Source organism: Uloborus diversus, chromosome 4, assembly GCF_026930045.1.
Source record: "Uloborus diversus isolate 005 chromosome 4, Udiv.v.3.1, whole genome shotgun sequence".
Taxonomy (NCBI): domain Eukaryota; kingdom Metazoa; phylum Arthropoda; class Arachnida; order Araneae; family Uloboridae; genus Uloborus; species Uloborus diversus.
The window spans coordinates 157949310-157965785 of record NC_072734.1 but is presented as its reverse complement, the minus strand read 5'-3'; the positions used below and the strand labels follow the sequence as shown (position 1 = coordinate 157965785).

General features: G+C 33.4%; 1 protein-coding gene across 1 annotated transcript in view; it reads left to right on the top strand.

The window, feature by feature from the left end:
* Window positions 1–108: 108 nt before the first annotated feature.
* Window positions 109–16476, top strand: part of LOC129221340 (formin-like protein) — a 114422-nt gene continuing 98054 nt past the window's right edge. The window contains 1 exon segment of the mRNA XM_054855807.1: window positions 109–450. Within this exon segment, the coding sequence (XP_054711782.1) occupies window positions 289–450 (162 nt within the window). The 5' untranslated portion in view covers window positions 109–288.

Here is a 16476-nt window from a genome sequence, read left to right as displayed (position 1 = left end):
TCAAGTGAAGAGAACCTATACATGTCGGCGCATGCGCTCTGCAGATATTACTCATTTTTCCTGACATCAGGATCAGACGAAATCACATTATTATTGGTGGAGTAGAGAATGATTGTAATAATTCAGTGGAGGTAATGTTTGGGTCCGGTGTCGCAAAGGATTATGTATATCAACTCTACAACTTTTGTCTGTGTTGTGATAATAAATATTTATAACGTGTGTACCTGCCACTTGGAGTGGAAAACATGAAAACTTTAATTGAATAAACAGCGTCAAGAAGTGTTTCTTATGGTGATCGAACTTCCGAAAACATCTAATGCCAGGATGGGCAACGCGGGTTCCTCTCGACAGAATACGTACCATCAGAGGTTAAAACAGTATCCTGTTGACAGCATGAAAATGCCCATGCCTGAGCAAAACGAGTTAGAAAAGAGATTTACTAAAGTTTTGGTAAGTCTTTATAATATAATTTGAGCATGAATAAGTTTTTTTACAGAAATGAAAAAGTGGGTGTGATCATCATATCAACTCTCAAAGAAAGTGGATTTGGTTGTCAGTTGTGTCGTGAAGCGATTTATAAATTTTAATTTAAACTTAAAATTGTGTGATCTTGTGCATTTGTTGCTTGCCCTGACACATTAGTGGTTTGATACATTTTTCTAATTACGCTTCGATAAGCGAGTCTGTTTTACTGTAAAGTAATATTTGTTTCATTAAATTACTTCTCAGAATTAACAATTCTTTTTTAGAGATTGTTTCAAACCATAAGTATTGATCGTGCTTAAATAAGGTTCCTATTTCGGAAGGACCACTTGTAAATTTGATATTTTATTTAATTTATCGCTGATTTTTGCGTTCTTCCTTTCACCTGTCATGTTTTCTGTCACTGTCACTTAAAGTAAAAAAACTAGAGGTCGAGAAAAGATATATTTACCATGTTCAATTTTTGAAATTTCTACTTATTTGATACATACAATCCAAGATCAAATGCTGGCATTTTATAGGAAGGGTCCCAAGTCAAATATTATAAAAAAATTTCCAAATTTAAGTTTGAACATATTAAAATCCTTTTTCATGCAGAGGGGCTTAAACTTATTTTGGGAGGGGTCCTTTGACTATCCCCTTTAATTACCCCCTTGATGTAGGTAATTGCCTTCTGAGGGTTTTTTTTATTATTATTATTAAAATGGTAATAAAATGTTAAGATTTGCAAAAGTCCTCTGGGGGAGGGGGTTGCTCCCCCCCCCTCCATTTTGCTATGCCACTGTTCATGGGAAAAATTCAAAGGGGGGGGGGGGCTCAGATGTTTTTCCTATGGTTTAGCACAGGGCTTCGCAACCGGTGTGCCGCGGCACACTGGTGCGCCGCGACAAGGAACCCGGTGTGCCGCAGTATTTTCGTAGCTATATAAAAAGAAAGAGGCTTGACGTATTTTATTTTAAAGTTACGACCGAATAGGGTTTGTATCGTTCTGTAACTTCTCAATTCACCCTGTCGATCATGTGTAATAAGACATATCCGACAAAAGGGAAGAGGCAAGATTTGCTGCCCCACCTCTTTTAAACTTCTTGTGGTCTTATTACTTTCAGTTTTTGAAAACGGATTTTAATTTCCACGAAATCAACTATTTATACAGTTTTTTTTTTTTTTAAATCTTTCGCAAACGGGAGTACCAGCCCCTCCCCCAGGAAATTTAGCCCCAGCTTTAGTTTTTGTTTTCTCCTTTTCCAGTTCCGATAGAAATTTCCTTTGATCGTAGTTTCTCAAAGCTCGGTTCTGAGACTTAGTAAAATAGAAATTAAAACCATACACTGTTTCCTCCATCGTGAAGTTCTCATGGCAAAGAACTTACCAGATGAGCTGAAGTCGTGAATTTCATAAAATCGACGCCGCGTAATTCTCGTCTTTTCTCTGTACTTAGTGGAGAAATGGGGACAGATCATCACTCCCTACTTGAGGGACGAAGTACGACAGTTGTTGATTTTAAAAAAAGAAATGCAGAACGCCAGTTTGTTGCAAGACAAATATTGGCTAGCAAAACTAGCGTACATGGCTGACATTTTTGAAAACCTTAACAAATTGAATCGGAAAATGCAAGGACAAGGAGATAATTTGGGTTACATGTATGGACAAGCCAAACGGGTTCAAATCAAAAAATCAGCTGTGGAGAGGAGTAGTTCGTGGCTCATTGGACATGTTCAAACGGCCCGTCAACATGATAGTTGAAGAAAATGGCCATGGAAGAAAAGCTGCTGAATGTGGGGGCAGAACATTTAGTCATACTTCAGGACAGATTTAAACACTATTTCAAGAATAGTAACATGGAACAGTATGACTGGATTCGCGATCCATTCTCTTCACTGTAGATGCATCAGTTAAAGACCTTTCTTTGAAGGTGCGAGAATAATTTATGGACCTCAAGAGCGACCGTACTCTTAAACTTAAGTTGAGCGAAGTGCCTCTGGACGAATTTTGGTTGCTGGTTAAAAATGAGTATCCCACTATCTCTTGTCTTGCTATTGATGTGCTGCTACCATTTTCAACTACATATCTTTGCGAACTCAGCCTCTCAGCCCCGCACGTATTAAAAACAGTAAGAGATCATCTCTAAAGAGCATGGATCAGAAACGTCGTGTAGCTCTTTTCATCATAGAGCCGAGCATCAAACGTCTTTGCAAAAATTAGTGTCAAACGGAAGTTAGGTTCTTGGTTTTAATTTCTTGCTTGCTTCTTTCTTGAAACATTATTTGATAAATCGTTTAATTGCAGTGTGCACTTTAATGACATGATTGACACAAATGCTTTAAAACATTAAGCATAATTTTCTGTAAATAGCTATAGTTTTGTTGTTCATTATCAACCTCAATACATTCGAAATATTTCTGCTTTCTAAATGAATTTAAATACACTACATTTGTTATAATTGTTTTATTCATATGAAAAAAGTCCCCCCCCCCCCCCCGTCTTTTTACCAGGGAATGATAAAAACATTTCTTTATTACCATTGCGAAATTAAGTTCAGTGTGCCCCGTTGATCTAGAAATTTCTTAAGTGTGCCGCAAAGTAAAAAAGGTTGAGAAGCACTGGTTTAGCAGGATAATTTCCAACAGATTTCAGTACAGATTAGGGTTATTAAAATTTCACACGTTTAATAACTTATTCATTACTGACTGGAGAAAATTTTTTTGCATTTTTGCAAAGAAAATCCTACTGAAAACAAGGAAGTTCTAATTTCTAAGGGGAGGGGGCTTAAACCCCCTTATGGGTGCCCGTATTGAGACTGCTTAAAAGTTTCTATTGAAGATTCAACAAAGTTCTACGTTGTTCTATATTATTGCTCCTGTGATCTGTGGTTAAAAAATTTGACCATGATCATATTCTTTTATCACAATAGTCAAAAGAAGAATTAAATTTTGCATCAAATTTCATAAATAGAAAATATTTCTACATTTTGAAGAACTTGTTTTGATTAAGATAAAAAGGGAACTCTTCCCGTATGAATGATAGGAGAGTCCCCTAGCTGAAATTACAAATTCATAACCATGAATAGTTTTTATTGAAATGAAAATGGTGAAGGCATATTTTCAACATTTGGGTTTGTACAGTCAAAAACATATTTATGATACTAAAAAAATTTATTGAATAAAATCAATGAAGCGTTCCACATGTGATTTAATTTTTGCTGTGTGATTTACTTTTATGGGGTTAAGTCAAAGAGATACCCTCTCCCCTTAAGATAAAAATTTTAATTTAGGCATGGACACTTCATGATTATGCTTAGGATAAATTTTTAAGTATCAAAATGACCAATCTAGGTGCCATTTTCATAATGAATCGATAACATAACATGTAGATCATGTTATCCTATTTATTTTTGTGTCATTGCACTCTAACTAGATCCACAATATGGTGTTTTTTCAATGAAGTTTATGGATTAAATGGCTGTTTTTGACAGATATGTATATAGTTTTGTTCAAAATTTTCAACTTCAAACCTTTTTCATGAAAATCTCACTTGCTGACACAGTTCATAAAGGATTCTGAGAAATGTGTAGTAACGAGAGGCAGAATAAAAGCTTCGGCCGTTCGAAAGCTTCGGCCTGAATGAATCATGAGCTGTGATTGGGCCGCTTCAGTCTGACACAATTTACGTTGTGAATTTTCTTTTACAATTCAGAAATGTATCTTTAATTTTAAAATTTTTTTGCATTGAACTCTTAGAGCCAGAATTCATTCAACAATTATTAAAATGTTTATTAACAATATACAGTCAACTCTTGATATCTCGAACACATCCAAAGTTCAAGACACCGAAAATTAACTTTTACTTCCCTTTTCAGACAATTTTAACATTAAACAAAAACACACCCAAATACTCAGATAGGAGGAAAATCTTGTATTATCTTCCTCAAAAAATACATAAGTGATATAGTTGTAAAACTTGAAATACATAAGCAAAGATAATATTATGTACTAATAAAAAAATTTATGCCTTACTTCACATTTACTAAATATTGCTCTATGCTTGGTTGTGTTTTTTTTTTTCTTGCATTAATATTTCTTTTATATATGAAATCATTCATTTTAGACATGGTATTGAATATATCCATCAGAATATTTCTCGGACTTTCAATTGAAAGATGAATAATTGATAGTGCGTTACTAGTGACCTGTCAGTTAAGCCCCAGTCTTTAGAGTCCTAACAAAAGTGCAGATGGTAAAAATAGCAGCTAGAATTTTCTGTCATTTTGTGATAAAATTGGTTTCGTTACTTGAAATCAGGATAATAAATGTTAACAGATGGCTGTCTGAAACTTCAAGATAATTGGAGTGAACTTCAAGATTAAAGAAAAAAAATACATTGTAGAACATTCACACAAGTTTGGGACCGTCCAAAAACGTCGTCATACATGGAAATTCTAGTTAAGCGAAGTGGAGATATCGAGAGCTGACTGTATTCTGTTGAAAGTTACATAATGTTATAATTAGTAGTTTATATATATTTTAATGGGCTAATGAATAATACAGTGAAGCACTGTTTATACATTTCTCTTTTATACGTTTTTATCAATTATACTTTTTTAAAATTGGTCCCTGCGAAGTCTAATACACATTAACCTATACCTATTATACATTTTTTCATTTGTACGCTTTTTTATACAGTCCGTTCAAAAACATATAAACGTTGCTTCACTGTATATATTGCATTAAACATTCTTCAAATATTTCTATTTTTATGGAACTAACAAGCATCCTTCAGTATTTTTTTTTAATTATTTTTTATTTAATAGTTATAGGTACAGTATTTCATCAATTTGGGCACAAAAACTTACTTTCTCATTCTAACAGCTTATCATCCGTTTTTCGCTATCAGGATTTTGCTGTCACTTAGACTGCCACGCCTGTCTGTCTCAATCTGATCATAAAAACCTTAAGTTTTGCTCCGAATAAAATGGTGTTATGTCTTATGTATTTTTGAGAAAATTTTTGGAGGCTAATCTTAACACTTCACAATTACCAAGCTTTGATACTTTACTAAGCAAGTAAATGATATCTGAGTCCTCTTACCCATGCATCAATTACTGTGTATTAATCAAAATAGAGAAATTGGCATCAAGTTCAGTAGTTTGAAGAAATTATCAATTATTTTTTTTAAAAGCACACTTTGTAGTTTTTGATTCCCTGTGCAAACTTTAGAATGAATACAGGATTGAACTACTTTTCCTTTTTAAGGCAATTTTGAATGAATTAAACATGTATTTTTTCAAGAATTTTTTTGTCTTACAAATATTTTTTGGGTTACAAAATTTTGATTTATTTTGTATATTAAAAATAATTTGAAGATTTTTTTTAATAGCACTAATATTTCAATTGAATTTCCTTTAGTTCTATCTCTATGAGCAAAAATCCTAAATTGTTAAGCATGTCAAAATCAAACACTTGATTCACCAAAAATTGCTTGCCCCCCCCCCCCCCCCCTCCCAATTTTCCCCAATGTTGACGGCATATCCCTTCAAATGCTACAAATCACCCCTCCCCCAAAATGAGAACAAAAATCCTCTAAAATTGAATTCTTTCTTCAAAGGTTCAATGGTGAAACCTGCACCACGGTCTCCCCCCCCCCCCCCCACCAGCAGGTGTGCGCCCCCTCATGTGTTCTGATTCAATCTCTGTTACCAACTTCAACCTTAAACAACAAAAGTCGGTTTTTGACTAATATTTTGGTGAAATGCAGTAAAAGTTTGTAAGCTTTCCTTTCTGTTACTTTTTTTTCACATTTATATAAAATGAGATTTTGATTTAAACATTTCTATCGATGAAATTATTCCTTTGAAATATTTTGATTGAGAAACCAAAACATCAATTTTTTTGTGTTGCCAACCTTTTTTTGTCCCTCTGTTACACATTAAATAAATTATGGAGGTTGCATAAAATGAAATTTCAATTTTAGGTCAATTTATTGAGCATTGTTCCTTAAAAACGTGTTTTTTACACAGTTCGAAAATATCCAATATTTTGATCCTATCCGATATTTTCAATTAGCACAAACTCAAGTCTTTAAAATAGTAAACTGCATCTTCAAATCACTCTTTATTATCTCATATTATTATTACAATTTGTAGACTTAAAATTATGGTTTCTTTCATTATTTATATCTAATATTTTGTTTTGTATTTCTATCAATTTTAATGGAGTTAATTTAGCATTTTAACTGTTTTACTCATTTTCCTTCTGTTAAATACTTTTACACAGTTATATGATTTATCAAAAACAAATAATACACATTAGTCAGTGCAGTCGTAAAACATTTTCTTCTTTGCTGAGCCATGTTTAACTTTGAATTAAGCACTTTTAATATGAATTAAAATTGTTACATTGCTAATAATTTTATGGATACAAAATACAACTAAAAAAGAAATATTGTACTACTTAGGTATATTATTGATGTATTAATACATCATAAAAATATAGTACAAAACTTTCTGGATATTTTTAATAATAAATGAACAATATTACTATGATTAATGTACTTTTTGTATTGAAAATACTGTAGTTGAAAAATAAATATCGATAATATCAAAATATCATGATATTTTCAAAATATCGAATGTATATTGTGATATATATCGGCAAACCCTGGTTTTTTAAAAGCAAAATCTATTTCTAATGTTCCTCCTGTTACACTTGAAACTCACCTCGTTTATTTTGTATTTTGGAAGTGCTCTACCTATTGCCTGCAGCCTAGATTTAGCAGACATCTAAAAATTGCATGGGTTTTTTTACAGACAAAATACATTTCAAATTACTTTTTCAAATTTATTCTTCAGTTGCAAGTCTTAATCACAGAATAGAAATCGGAAAAAAGTTTTGATGCAATCCAAAACTCCAGGCAGCAAACCAAGTAATTATTCTAAAAATGAGACTAACGACTGCTTTTTCCAAACACTGATACCTTAGTATGGTGAATTAAACTGAAACAAAGCAAGGAAATTTTGTTATGATACAATATATTTGTTATTGTTTCAATGGCTATGTTTGCATAACCCACCATAGTGAGAATGTTCGCAACAAAAAGCAGAGCTGAATTCCTTGTTGTCCTTTTTCCAGTGAGTAAAAGTTTTTGCTACAACTCTCGCTTAACAGTATAGACTAAAATATGGAGATCAGATACCAGCATTACGATATTGCAAAGTAGGTGCAAATACTGGTATTCAGTATATATCGGTATTGCAATCACTAGCTGGCAGGGCCCGATCAAGCCAAACTGGTGCCCAGGTCCTAAGTAGATGTTGGTGCCCCCCCCCCCCCCCCCAACATGAGAAAATCTGCGCAATTTTAAAGTCAATGTTTCATACTAGAAACCTAATTACTAGAAACTACATTTTAAAAGAACATTACTACATTTGAATAGCAAACACTTGATAGTCACCAAACTAATCACAGTTAAAATTGCCTCTTAAGGCAAAAAAAAAGTTAAAAAACAATTTAAAACTGAAAAAAAAAAAAAAAAAAATCCTACTAATTCTGACATCAAGCTTTAAAAAAGCTTCTTTCTGGCTTTAACAGAAGCAAAAGTGTCGATCAAATAATTGAAATCTGTGTTTGATGTCACAGAATTTTCAATGGTCAATGAGGGAAACGCCTGTAAATTATCTTGAGAAATGCAGCTTCTCAAATGATTTTTTAATTCTTTTCAAAAATGAAAAGGAACGTTCACTGGAACAGCTGCTGATAGGCAAGGTAAGAGAAGAAGTTGCAGGGGTGAATTCACATTCGGAAATGTATGTGTAAGGTTTAGTGATCTTATACTTTTAAAACATTCTCCAGGAGAAGGTTACCTTTTGCAAAAATTTGAAAGTGTGTTAATTCTTCTGGAAAATGTTCATCTATATCATCCGAATAACTATTTTGAAATTCCAGAGCTAAGGGACAACGACTTCTTTGCGCGAAATGTTTCTAACTTTATGAGGTTTTGAGCTGATTTTTAAAAATATTTGAGCCTCCTCTCCCTTAAAGTTGAGAGAAAGTAAAATGATCTTTAAAAAAAAAGAAAGTAAGTAACTGAATTTAGGCTAGGCTATTTTGGTGCCCCTAAATTTGTGGTGCCCAGGTCCGCGGACCCGCCGGACCGTGCGTTAATCAGGCCCTGCTAGCTGGAACAGCTGATTTGTTTGCAAAAGAAAGTGCTATGGCTAGTAAGCTAAAAAGGTCTTCTGGCTACTGGATAGTAACCGAGAAAACTTAAAATTTATCTATTTGTTTCCCTTCAAAATCCTGAACTCAATTTTTAAGCAAATTTTGGAACATTTTGATCAGGTGTGTGTAGTTTAAGATCTTATCTAGAGAAACTTTCTTTATTTTTTCTTTCCTTCTCAAACTTTTTTCTTTAAAAAAAAAACTTTTTTTTTTTGAAAGAAAACAGAGAACACTAACAACAGAAAAATATTTTAAATGTACTCGCCATGCAACTGGCCGCAGGTTGTGCACCCCTATTTTAATACGTGCAGAAGGCTCAAAAGAATAATTTTTTGAAAGCGGGTCACCTATAAAGCTCACCCTGTATAAAATTTTTTGCCCTTAAGCAGGGTTGCCAAGGTTTATTACACTATGGTAAAAACCCTGTTTTTACCTTCCTGTCCGAAAGTGCACAAAACCATATTTTCAGCAAAAATTGTATTCTGTGAGAAAACATCAAAAACAGAATAAAATATATCAAAGTAATGTTTTACATTGAACATTTATTGAATGAGAACTTTCAACTTATTAATGCAGCTGATTTGAATCTAGTTACGTATAGAAGTTGAACTCTTAATTAAAATTTCAGTTTGTTTGCATAAGTTTATTTATTATTATTATTTTTTATATAATAATAACCAAATTTCCCTATGTTTATGCATGTGTGCAAATGAAAGCAGGGTTGGCAAGGATTTTATCATCCTGTTCAAAATCCTTGAGCCCGAAAGTGTCCAAAACTATTTTTGAGAAATTATATTTTGTGAGAAAATATCGAAAACAGAACAAAATGTGTCAAACTTATTTTTTTTGACTGTTTCATATATTTATTCAATGTGAACATTCAAGTATAAATATATATATATATGTAACTTATTTATGCAGCCGATTTTAATATAGTTACGTAGAAATTAAATTCTTCATTAAAAATTTCAATTTGTATGCAGGATTTGACTTAAATGCAATAAATTACATTTTTTCGTAGTTACAGAGTGTATTATATTAAAAATATGATCTAAAAAAAGAACAGCGCAAGTTCTATTATATAATTGTTTAGTCATTGATTTCTTGTTCTAATCTATGATTTACAAAATAATTTTCGTTAAAACATCATGTAAAACGTATTTGAAAAAGCCATTTAAATAATTCAGCTTTTTTTTTTTTTTTTTCTTTGCACCTAAATATTGCACATTTAATAGCAACCCTTCATGTTATAAATGAACTGATATTACTTGTCAATTAATGGTCATTGGATAGAAGACTTACGTTTTAGTCATCACTATTTTATTATTAGTACCATTTTAATTCGAAACTTGTTTTTTGTTTTAATGTAGACTATCGGACAGCTTTAAGACACTGTACTAAGTGGTTGATAAATGAGGTTTGTTGTTAGTTGTGTGCATATTTAGGTTAAAACAGCATACTCATTAACATTTGAAGTAATAGCAAAATAGTTTGAAATAATGCAATACTTTGAAAGTGAAAGACAACCAACTACAAGAAATGTTTACTACACAGTTGGTATCAGAAGATGCAGAGAAAAGACTAGCCAGCAGAGCCGGCAAAGCATGCGCGATGTGCGCGCTTAAAAGGTCATCTTGCAATCGCCTAAGATCATTCAACTAACTATACATAAAGTATTTATTTGCCTAGAATTTAATTTCAATTATTCGTAGTTTCACATGAAACATATTTCATTTTATTATTCCGTTTTCTCTCGTTTGGTGAAAACTTAGACTAAATAAATACTTAAGGTTGAAAGTCATTTGGCCAGCTAAAGATATTATTTGATTTAGCTGAAATTTTGTGTGATACATAGACTTGGTAAGTAGTAACTATCCCACATGTAGCAGTGTATGCCTATCCCCTCTAAGAGCAAGGGTGAACCCCCCCCCCCTCCCATTTATTACGCGAAGACCCCTCCTAAAGCAAGAGCCCCCCCCCCCCTAAAAATGAGAAAAATGCAACTCAAAGCAAGCCGCTAAAAATTTCAATGGCTCAGTCTACGCCATAACCCCATCCACCCCCCTCAGATGGGCATCCTTGCATATAGGCTTTAAATTCGTTTTTTTTTTTTTTTTTTTTGAGGTGAAAGGCAAATTTCGTATTACAAGTATTTTCATGCACATAATACCTAAGGAATAAAAATGAGAGATTTCACAGCTGTTCATTGGCGTCATTTGGTTCAACATGCTTGTCATATACTACGCTCGGATGATTCACTGAGGTGAATAATATGCTTCCGTGTGATGAGTCGCTTCTGTAGTGGAGGCAGGTAATCCTTGTTTGCCAAGCTTGAAATGTTGAAACTTGAGAATAACTATTTCGTTAAAAAATATTGCGTAGTTGATTGGATTCTAAGTTACGTTTGGTTTCTGTTACTCACTATCACACATTTTGTTTTCAAATTAGTTTCCATGCGCATGTTTATTCTTATGGCGATTTATTTTGAAAATTCAATTCAACCTCAATAGATTGGAAACATTATGCAATATTTGTTAAAACAAGTGAAGCAAAATCGATCTCGCCACTGAAACTGCTTGCGGTGCTGTAGAATAGGGTTGCGACGCTGCGACGTCGATGTTTTTATTTTCATCAAGGTTGTGTCTAATTGGAGGGTTTTAGTGGTTTAACTCCTCTCATTGAGGGGAAAAATAATAAAAAGCCAAATGGAAGAAAAACGCACATTTTTGATTTAAAGTGAACTTTATTGTTGATATTTGTGTACAGCATAAACGTTTTCTTTGAAGTTTCCCGGAAATTTACGTTTGTCCTCTCTTTATAAACGGTGCCCCCCCCCCCCCCCTCGTCTCACCGACACAGAATTTTCTTTGTCTCCCCCAGGGTTGCCAGACGTCCCGGATTTCAAGGGACAGTCCCGTATTTTGAAAAATTGTCCCGCGTCCCGGAGAATTTCACTGCGGGACGGCTAAAGTCCCGTATTCTAGCTGATAACAATATTTTACAGAACGAGACATTATTTTATCGGGAAACAATAAAGTAAAACAAAAAATGTGAAATAATGAGCTCTAAAAGAAAATCATGTGGCAGCAATCGCAAAAAGTTTTCGTTTTGATTTGGTTTGTATGTTTTTGTTTTGAGGAGCCGTATGGTTGCTTCTTTGCTCATTGACTAATGCTGGAAATATAGTTCTTCGCATGCTTTGTCAATCAATCGCAATGAAAACGATTTTTATATTTTGATAGGCGACATTTTGCGAAGTTTAAAGCTTTGTTGTGATTGAATTTTTCAGACTTATCATGAATAGATGTCTCAAAAATACCCCCCCCCCCCATTACTCCTAGAAGCTTGTCCCGTATTTACTGTTTTTAAACCTTGCAACCCTGGTCTCCCCCCCCCCCCTCCTGTTTTTTAGTTTCAATTATGCCTTTTGATATATTTAAAGGGGGGAGTAAAATTTTAAATGTCCGCAAAACTGGGGATAAACTGGATAAAAAACGGTGATGAAGGAACCGCTGAACGGGCTGTCAATACAATGCAAAGCATTAAACTGGTTATGATGACTTGGACATTTCACACAAAAAAATAAAAGTGTTGCTTCTATGAAGATGCATAGTAATTATGTTTGGTAATGTAATTTGCATCTGCAACGAACCGCTTCCTATTTAGTTTGCTTAGCATTATCTTGGAATACAAAACTTAAAAACAATGTCATAAAATAATTTGTAGAATTTGTTTAGCATGTACTTGTTGCAATATACCATGCAGTAAACATATAATTAGGTGCGAATCTAAACAGGCAGTGGAATGAATAAATATTGATGTTACCAGCGCAGCTAGAATTTGCCTTCTGGGCGGTGAGATTTTTAACGGTCCTTAGAATTAGTAATATGACTTGAAACCAAGGCTTCTGGGAACTCCACCCCCCCCCCCCCCCTTCTCTCCCCCGTTACGTACCTCATTGTGACCATTGCACAGAAATAAATTATTTGATACATTGTTGTGTTTTCCTGAAAATGCAGGTTCGAATAAAAAAACTCTGAAACCAAAACCTCTCATTTTGGAAGTCCTGGGGCACAGGCCTGGTTATCATAACATCGATGTATTATGCTCGATAGTTTTGTATGCATTGTAATTGAGCAAGGAATATCACCAAATAAATAAATAAAATGTGAGGGATATGTTTGTAGAACTAATCATTAATCCGTGATCTCGATATACATCGCGTTGGGGAATTTTCTGTAGTTATTAATAGTTTGAAGAAGTATTGACTTCCACTAGAGACACGTTTATAAGCGTGTTTTCCAGCATATTAACGAGATTTGAGTCATTGAGTGTTATTATTGTTGACCCGTACTTATATCCCCCCCCCCCCAGTAAGTCGTTGAATTAAGTATTTAAAATTATAATTTTCGTTTAAATATGTTGTACCGTACTCTTAGTAGTATTATTTCAAGTTGCTATCGGTATTTTATAATCTTAGAATAGAATGTACTTTGTGTTTAGTATAGTTCTTTGTTTTTCAGTTGGAAATAAAAAATACTACAACACATATTTATTCATATGATTAATTTTTCTCCCGTGTTATTCAATTAAAAAAATATGTATCTTTATACATAAAGGGCTAATCTCTGTCCGGATGTCCGGGGTAAACTTCAAAACTACTGGAGGGATTTTAACCATTTTTTCACCATAGATAGCTATACATTATGAGGGAACAACTTAGGCTATAATTTATTGCTAAGAATCTTAGTTTAAAAACGGCGTGATCGAAAACTGTGAATGTCATGTAATTTCCACATCAAATGATTAAAGAATAAACCCATTGTTTCGAAAATTCTTCGCCTAACAACAGCAACATTAAAAGTAATCATAATGTAAATTTTGAATCAATGTTTCTCCGGAGCAAACATGAGTCTAAAGTCATTTAAACATTTGGAAACTCACTTTTTGCACACTTAGGTAAACATATAGTAGAGTGCATTTTTTCTTTTTTTTTTTTTTTTTTTTTTTTTTTTTTTTTGTGTGTGTATGTGTACTATTTAAGTAAATAAAGCGCACAGTTTTTTTTAGTGATCTTTTTTTTTGTTAGATATATTTTGGAAATTCTTCACATTTTTATATGCTTCACTTTGCGCTTTCGTTTCTAAATGAATACTCTTTCGTTCTTTATACTTATTGCTTTTTTACTTTTATGGGTAAGGATGAAGCTCAATTTTTAATGACGTCAAAGCGTTGTGTTTTGAGTTCTTTCAGTTAAAACAGAAAACGAAAAAAAGTAGCGATTGTTTCTCACAATTATTACCGACCCAGGCAACGCCGGGTATTTTTGCTAGTTTATATATATATTACTAATTTTCTCTAAGTAGTTCACATCAAAGTAAGGTATTTTTAAAAATGTATTAATAATATTACTGATATTGACTTTGTTTAGTCAGCATAAAAATAATAAACTAATAAATACCAGAGTTCGAAATTCACTTATTTCATGAAAGCATTTGTTACAGTTCACTCTGCTTAGATAAACAAAAATGTTCCACGTTTCAAAACATCATCGATGTTTATCATCGATGTTTAAGGGTCGGTATACTGATATTTCAGTTTTAAACATATATGTTGCTACCGATGTCACACCTCTACGGTGCGACATGCTGCAATTTGCAACTTAGTTGTTACAAAAGAAAATACATTTTGCATAAAAAAAGGAAACGTGCCGTCAAACGAATTTGTAAAATGTACGACTCGTAAAGTTTTACTCGTAAAGTCGTGAAGTTTACGACTGATCAAATGCTGGTCTACCTTGCAGACTAATTTTGGGTTTTTTAATCTCCGTTGCAGGCAGACTACTACCGGGTTCAGGTGCATTACCAAATTCTTGAAAATATCTAAACAAATACTACTGCCTTAATGCTATGTATGTTCAAAATATTTTGTGTTTCAGAATGCAACTAAGTCGATTTCTAAATATCGCAAGTCTCCTGCAACAATCAACAAAAGACAAGCACTTTTATTAAACTTGACCGTATTCTTAATCCATCAAACCGATGAACTTCCATTCATCTGAAAGACTTGTTGAGCAGGTTCTATGCTCTCATAGGCATGCATTCGAGGTAAAGAATTAGAATGGCTTATGCTTAAGACCTTAAGCCGAGTAATTAAAAGAGCGTGTTTCTATTTGTGATTGTTTGTCTACTTTGATCGGCGATTTTCTTTGATGTTTCTCTTTCATCAGAGCTAGTCTTGCTTCGTTTCTTTAAATGATTCATTGAGAAATGTAGGTTATCTGAAAATTTAAAATTTGAACCACGAGGCCGTTTGCTTGGTGTTAGTGTGTGGGGAACATACTCAGCGCAGAATACCTTCTGTCAACTTTGAACTTGTTAACACTTTATTTACCATGTCACCAGTTACATAGAAAATCTATTGCATGTACTTTTTTTTTTCAAAGCCAGGGATTCTCAAAGTGGGTGCCGCAGAGAGAAGCGAAGGGAACTGCTATAGTATCAATACATGCAACATAACAGTGATAGCCTAGGGTACCGTGAGAAAAATCAAATTCTTCAAAGGGTGCCGCTAGTCGAAAAAGTTTGGGAGCCCCTGATAAAAGTAATAGAAAATAATTTTTTCCTTATCCTCATAATTAATGACAATTAAATAAAACGGTACTTTTAAGCACCGTCGGTACACAAAGCTAGATAGCATATCAGAACTGTAAGTAATTGAAAGTGATTGTGATGGAAATTGAGGTGGTATAGAAAATATTTCTGTATCACCTCAGTTCTCGAGATGGTTTAGAAAAAAATTATAACACAGGTAATAAGCTCATATAATGGCATTTTCAAACAGGGACAACATGCTAAAAGATGATTCAACTTAATGGGACTCCTAGTGCTATGTTTCTAGTGTGGATAAAAGAAAGGTGTAGAATTCGGTATGTAAAGTATTGGTGGCATTCCAACTTCAGAATATATTTTATTTAATCTTGAATCTGATGTTACTGATAATAGGTTAATGCGAAGCACAATGTAGTAATGCTCCAAAGAAATGATAAAAAGACGTTTCCTGGATAAATTCTTCAAGAATTTTATGTTGGGGTGGGGGAGTCTGTATACTGCGCATGACGCGTATTAATATTTTTTAGATCGTGTGATTTGACAGTTTGACTGGGGGGGGAGGGAGGGAGAAAAAGACATTACACATTTTTTTAAACATATGCTTGTAAAAAAAAAACAGCGTGACATGCAATAATGTCAGGGGGAAGGGAGGGTTGGGGTGTCAAGTGCTTCGGGGAAGAAGGGTCAGATAACTTGGAAAAAATGTCACATTTTTTATGGACAGCCCCTTGTTAGGGAATTGCTCTTTCTTTGTTCAGAAATAAACCGACTTTAAGAAATGAAAGAAGTTTATAACAGTCACTGTAAATATATTTTTGCAGAACATTCAGTTTGCATAATTGATTGTAAAAGAATTCTAATTTCAAAATCCTGGCAGATAAGACATTTTATCTTTTTCAGTACGTTTTAACGTTTCATTTTTTGATGTCTGTTGCTGAATTCACAATGATAGGTGTATCGATTATTGTCTATTTTGAGATTTTTTTTTCCATCTAATGTTATTTATCTTGTGAAATAATCAAAAGATAAGGTTTTTTTTCTTTATTAGAAGTAGCATCGTCTTGTGTTATGAACACTTTATAAACGGTTTTAAAACTTCCTCGCTGTTGACTAAATTCTACATTTTTGAAAAACATGAACAGCATTTTAAACAAGAAGTTCCGTCTAGA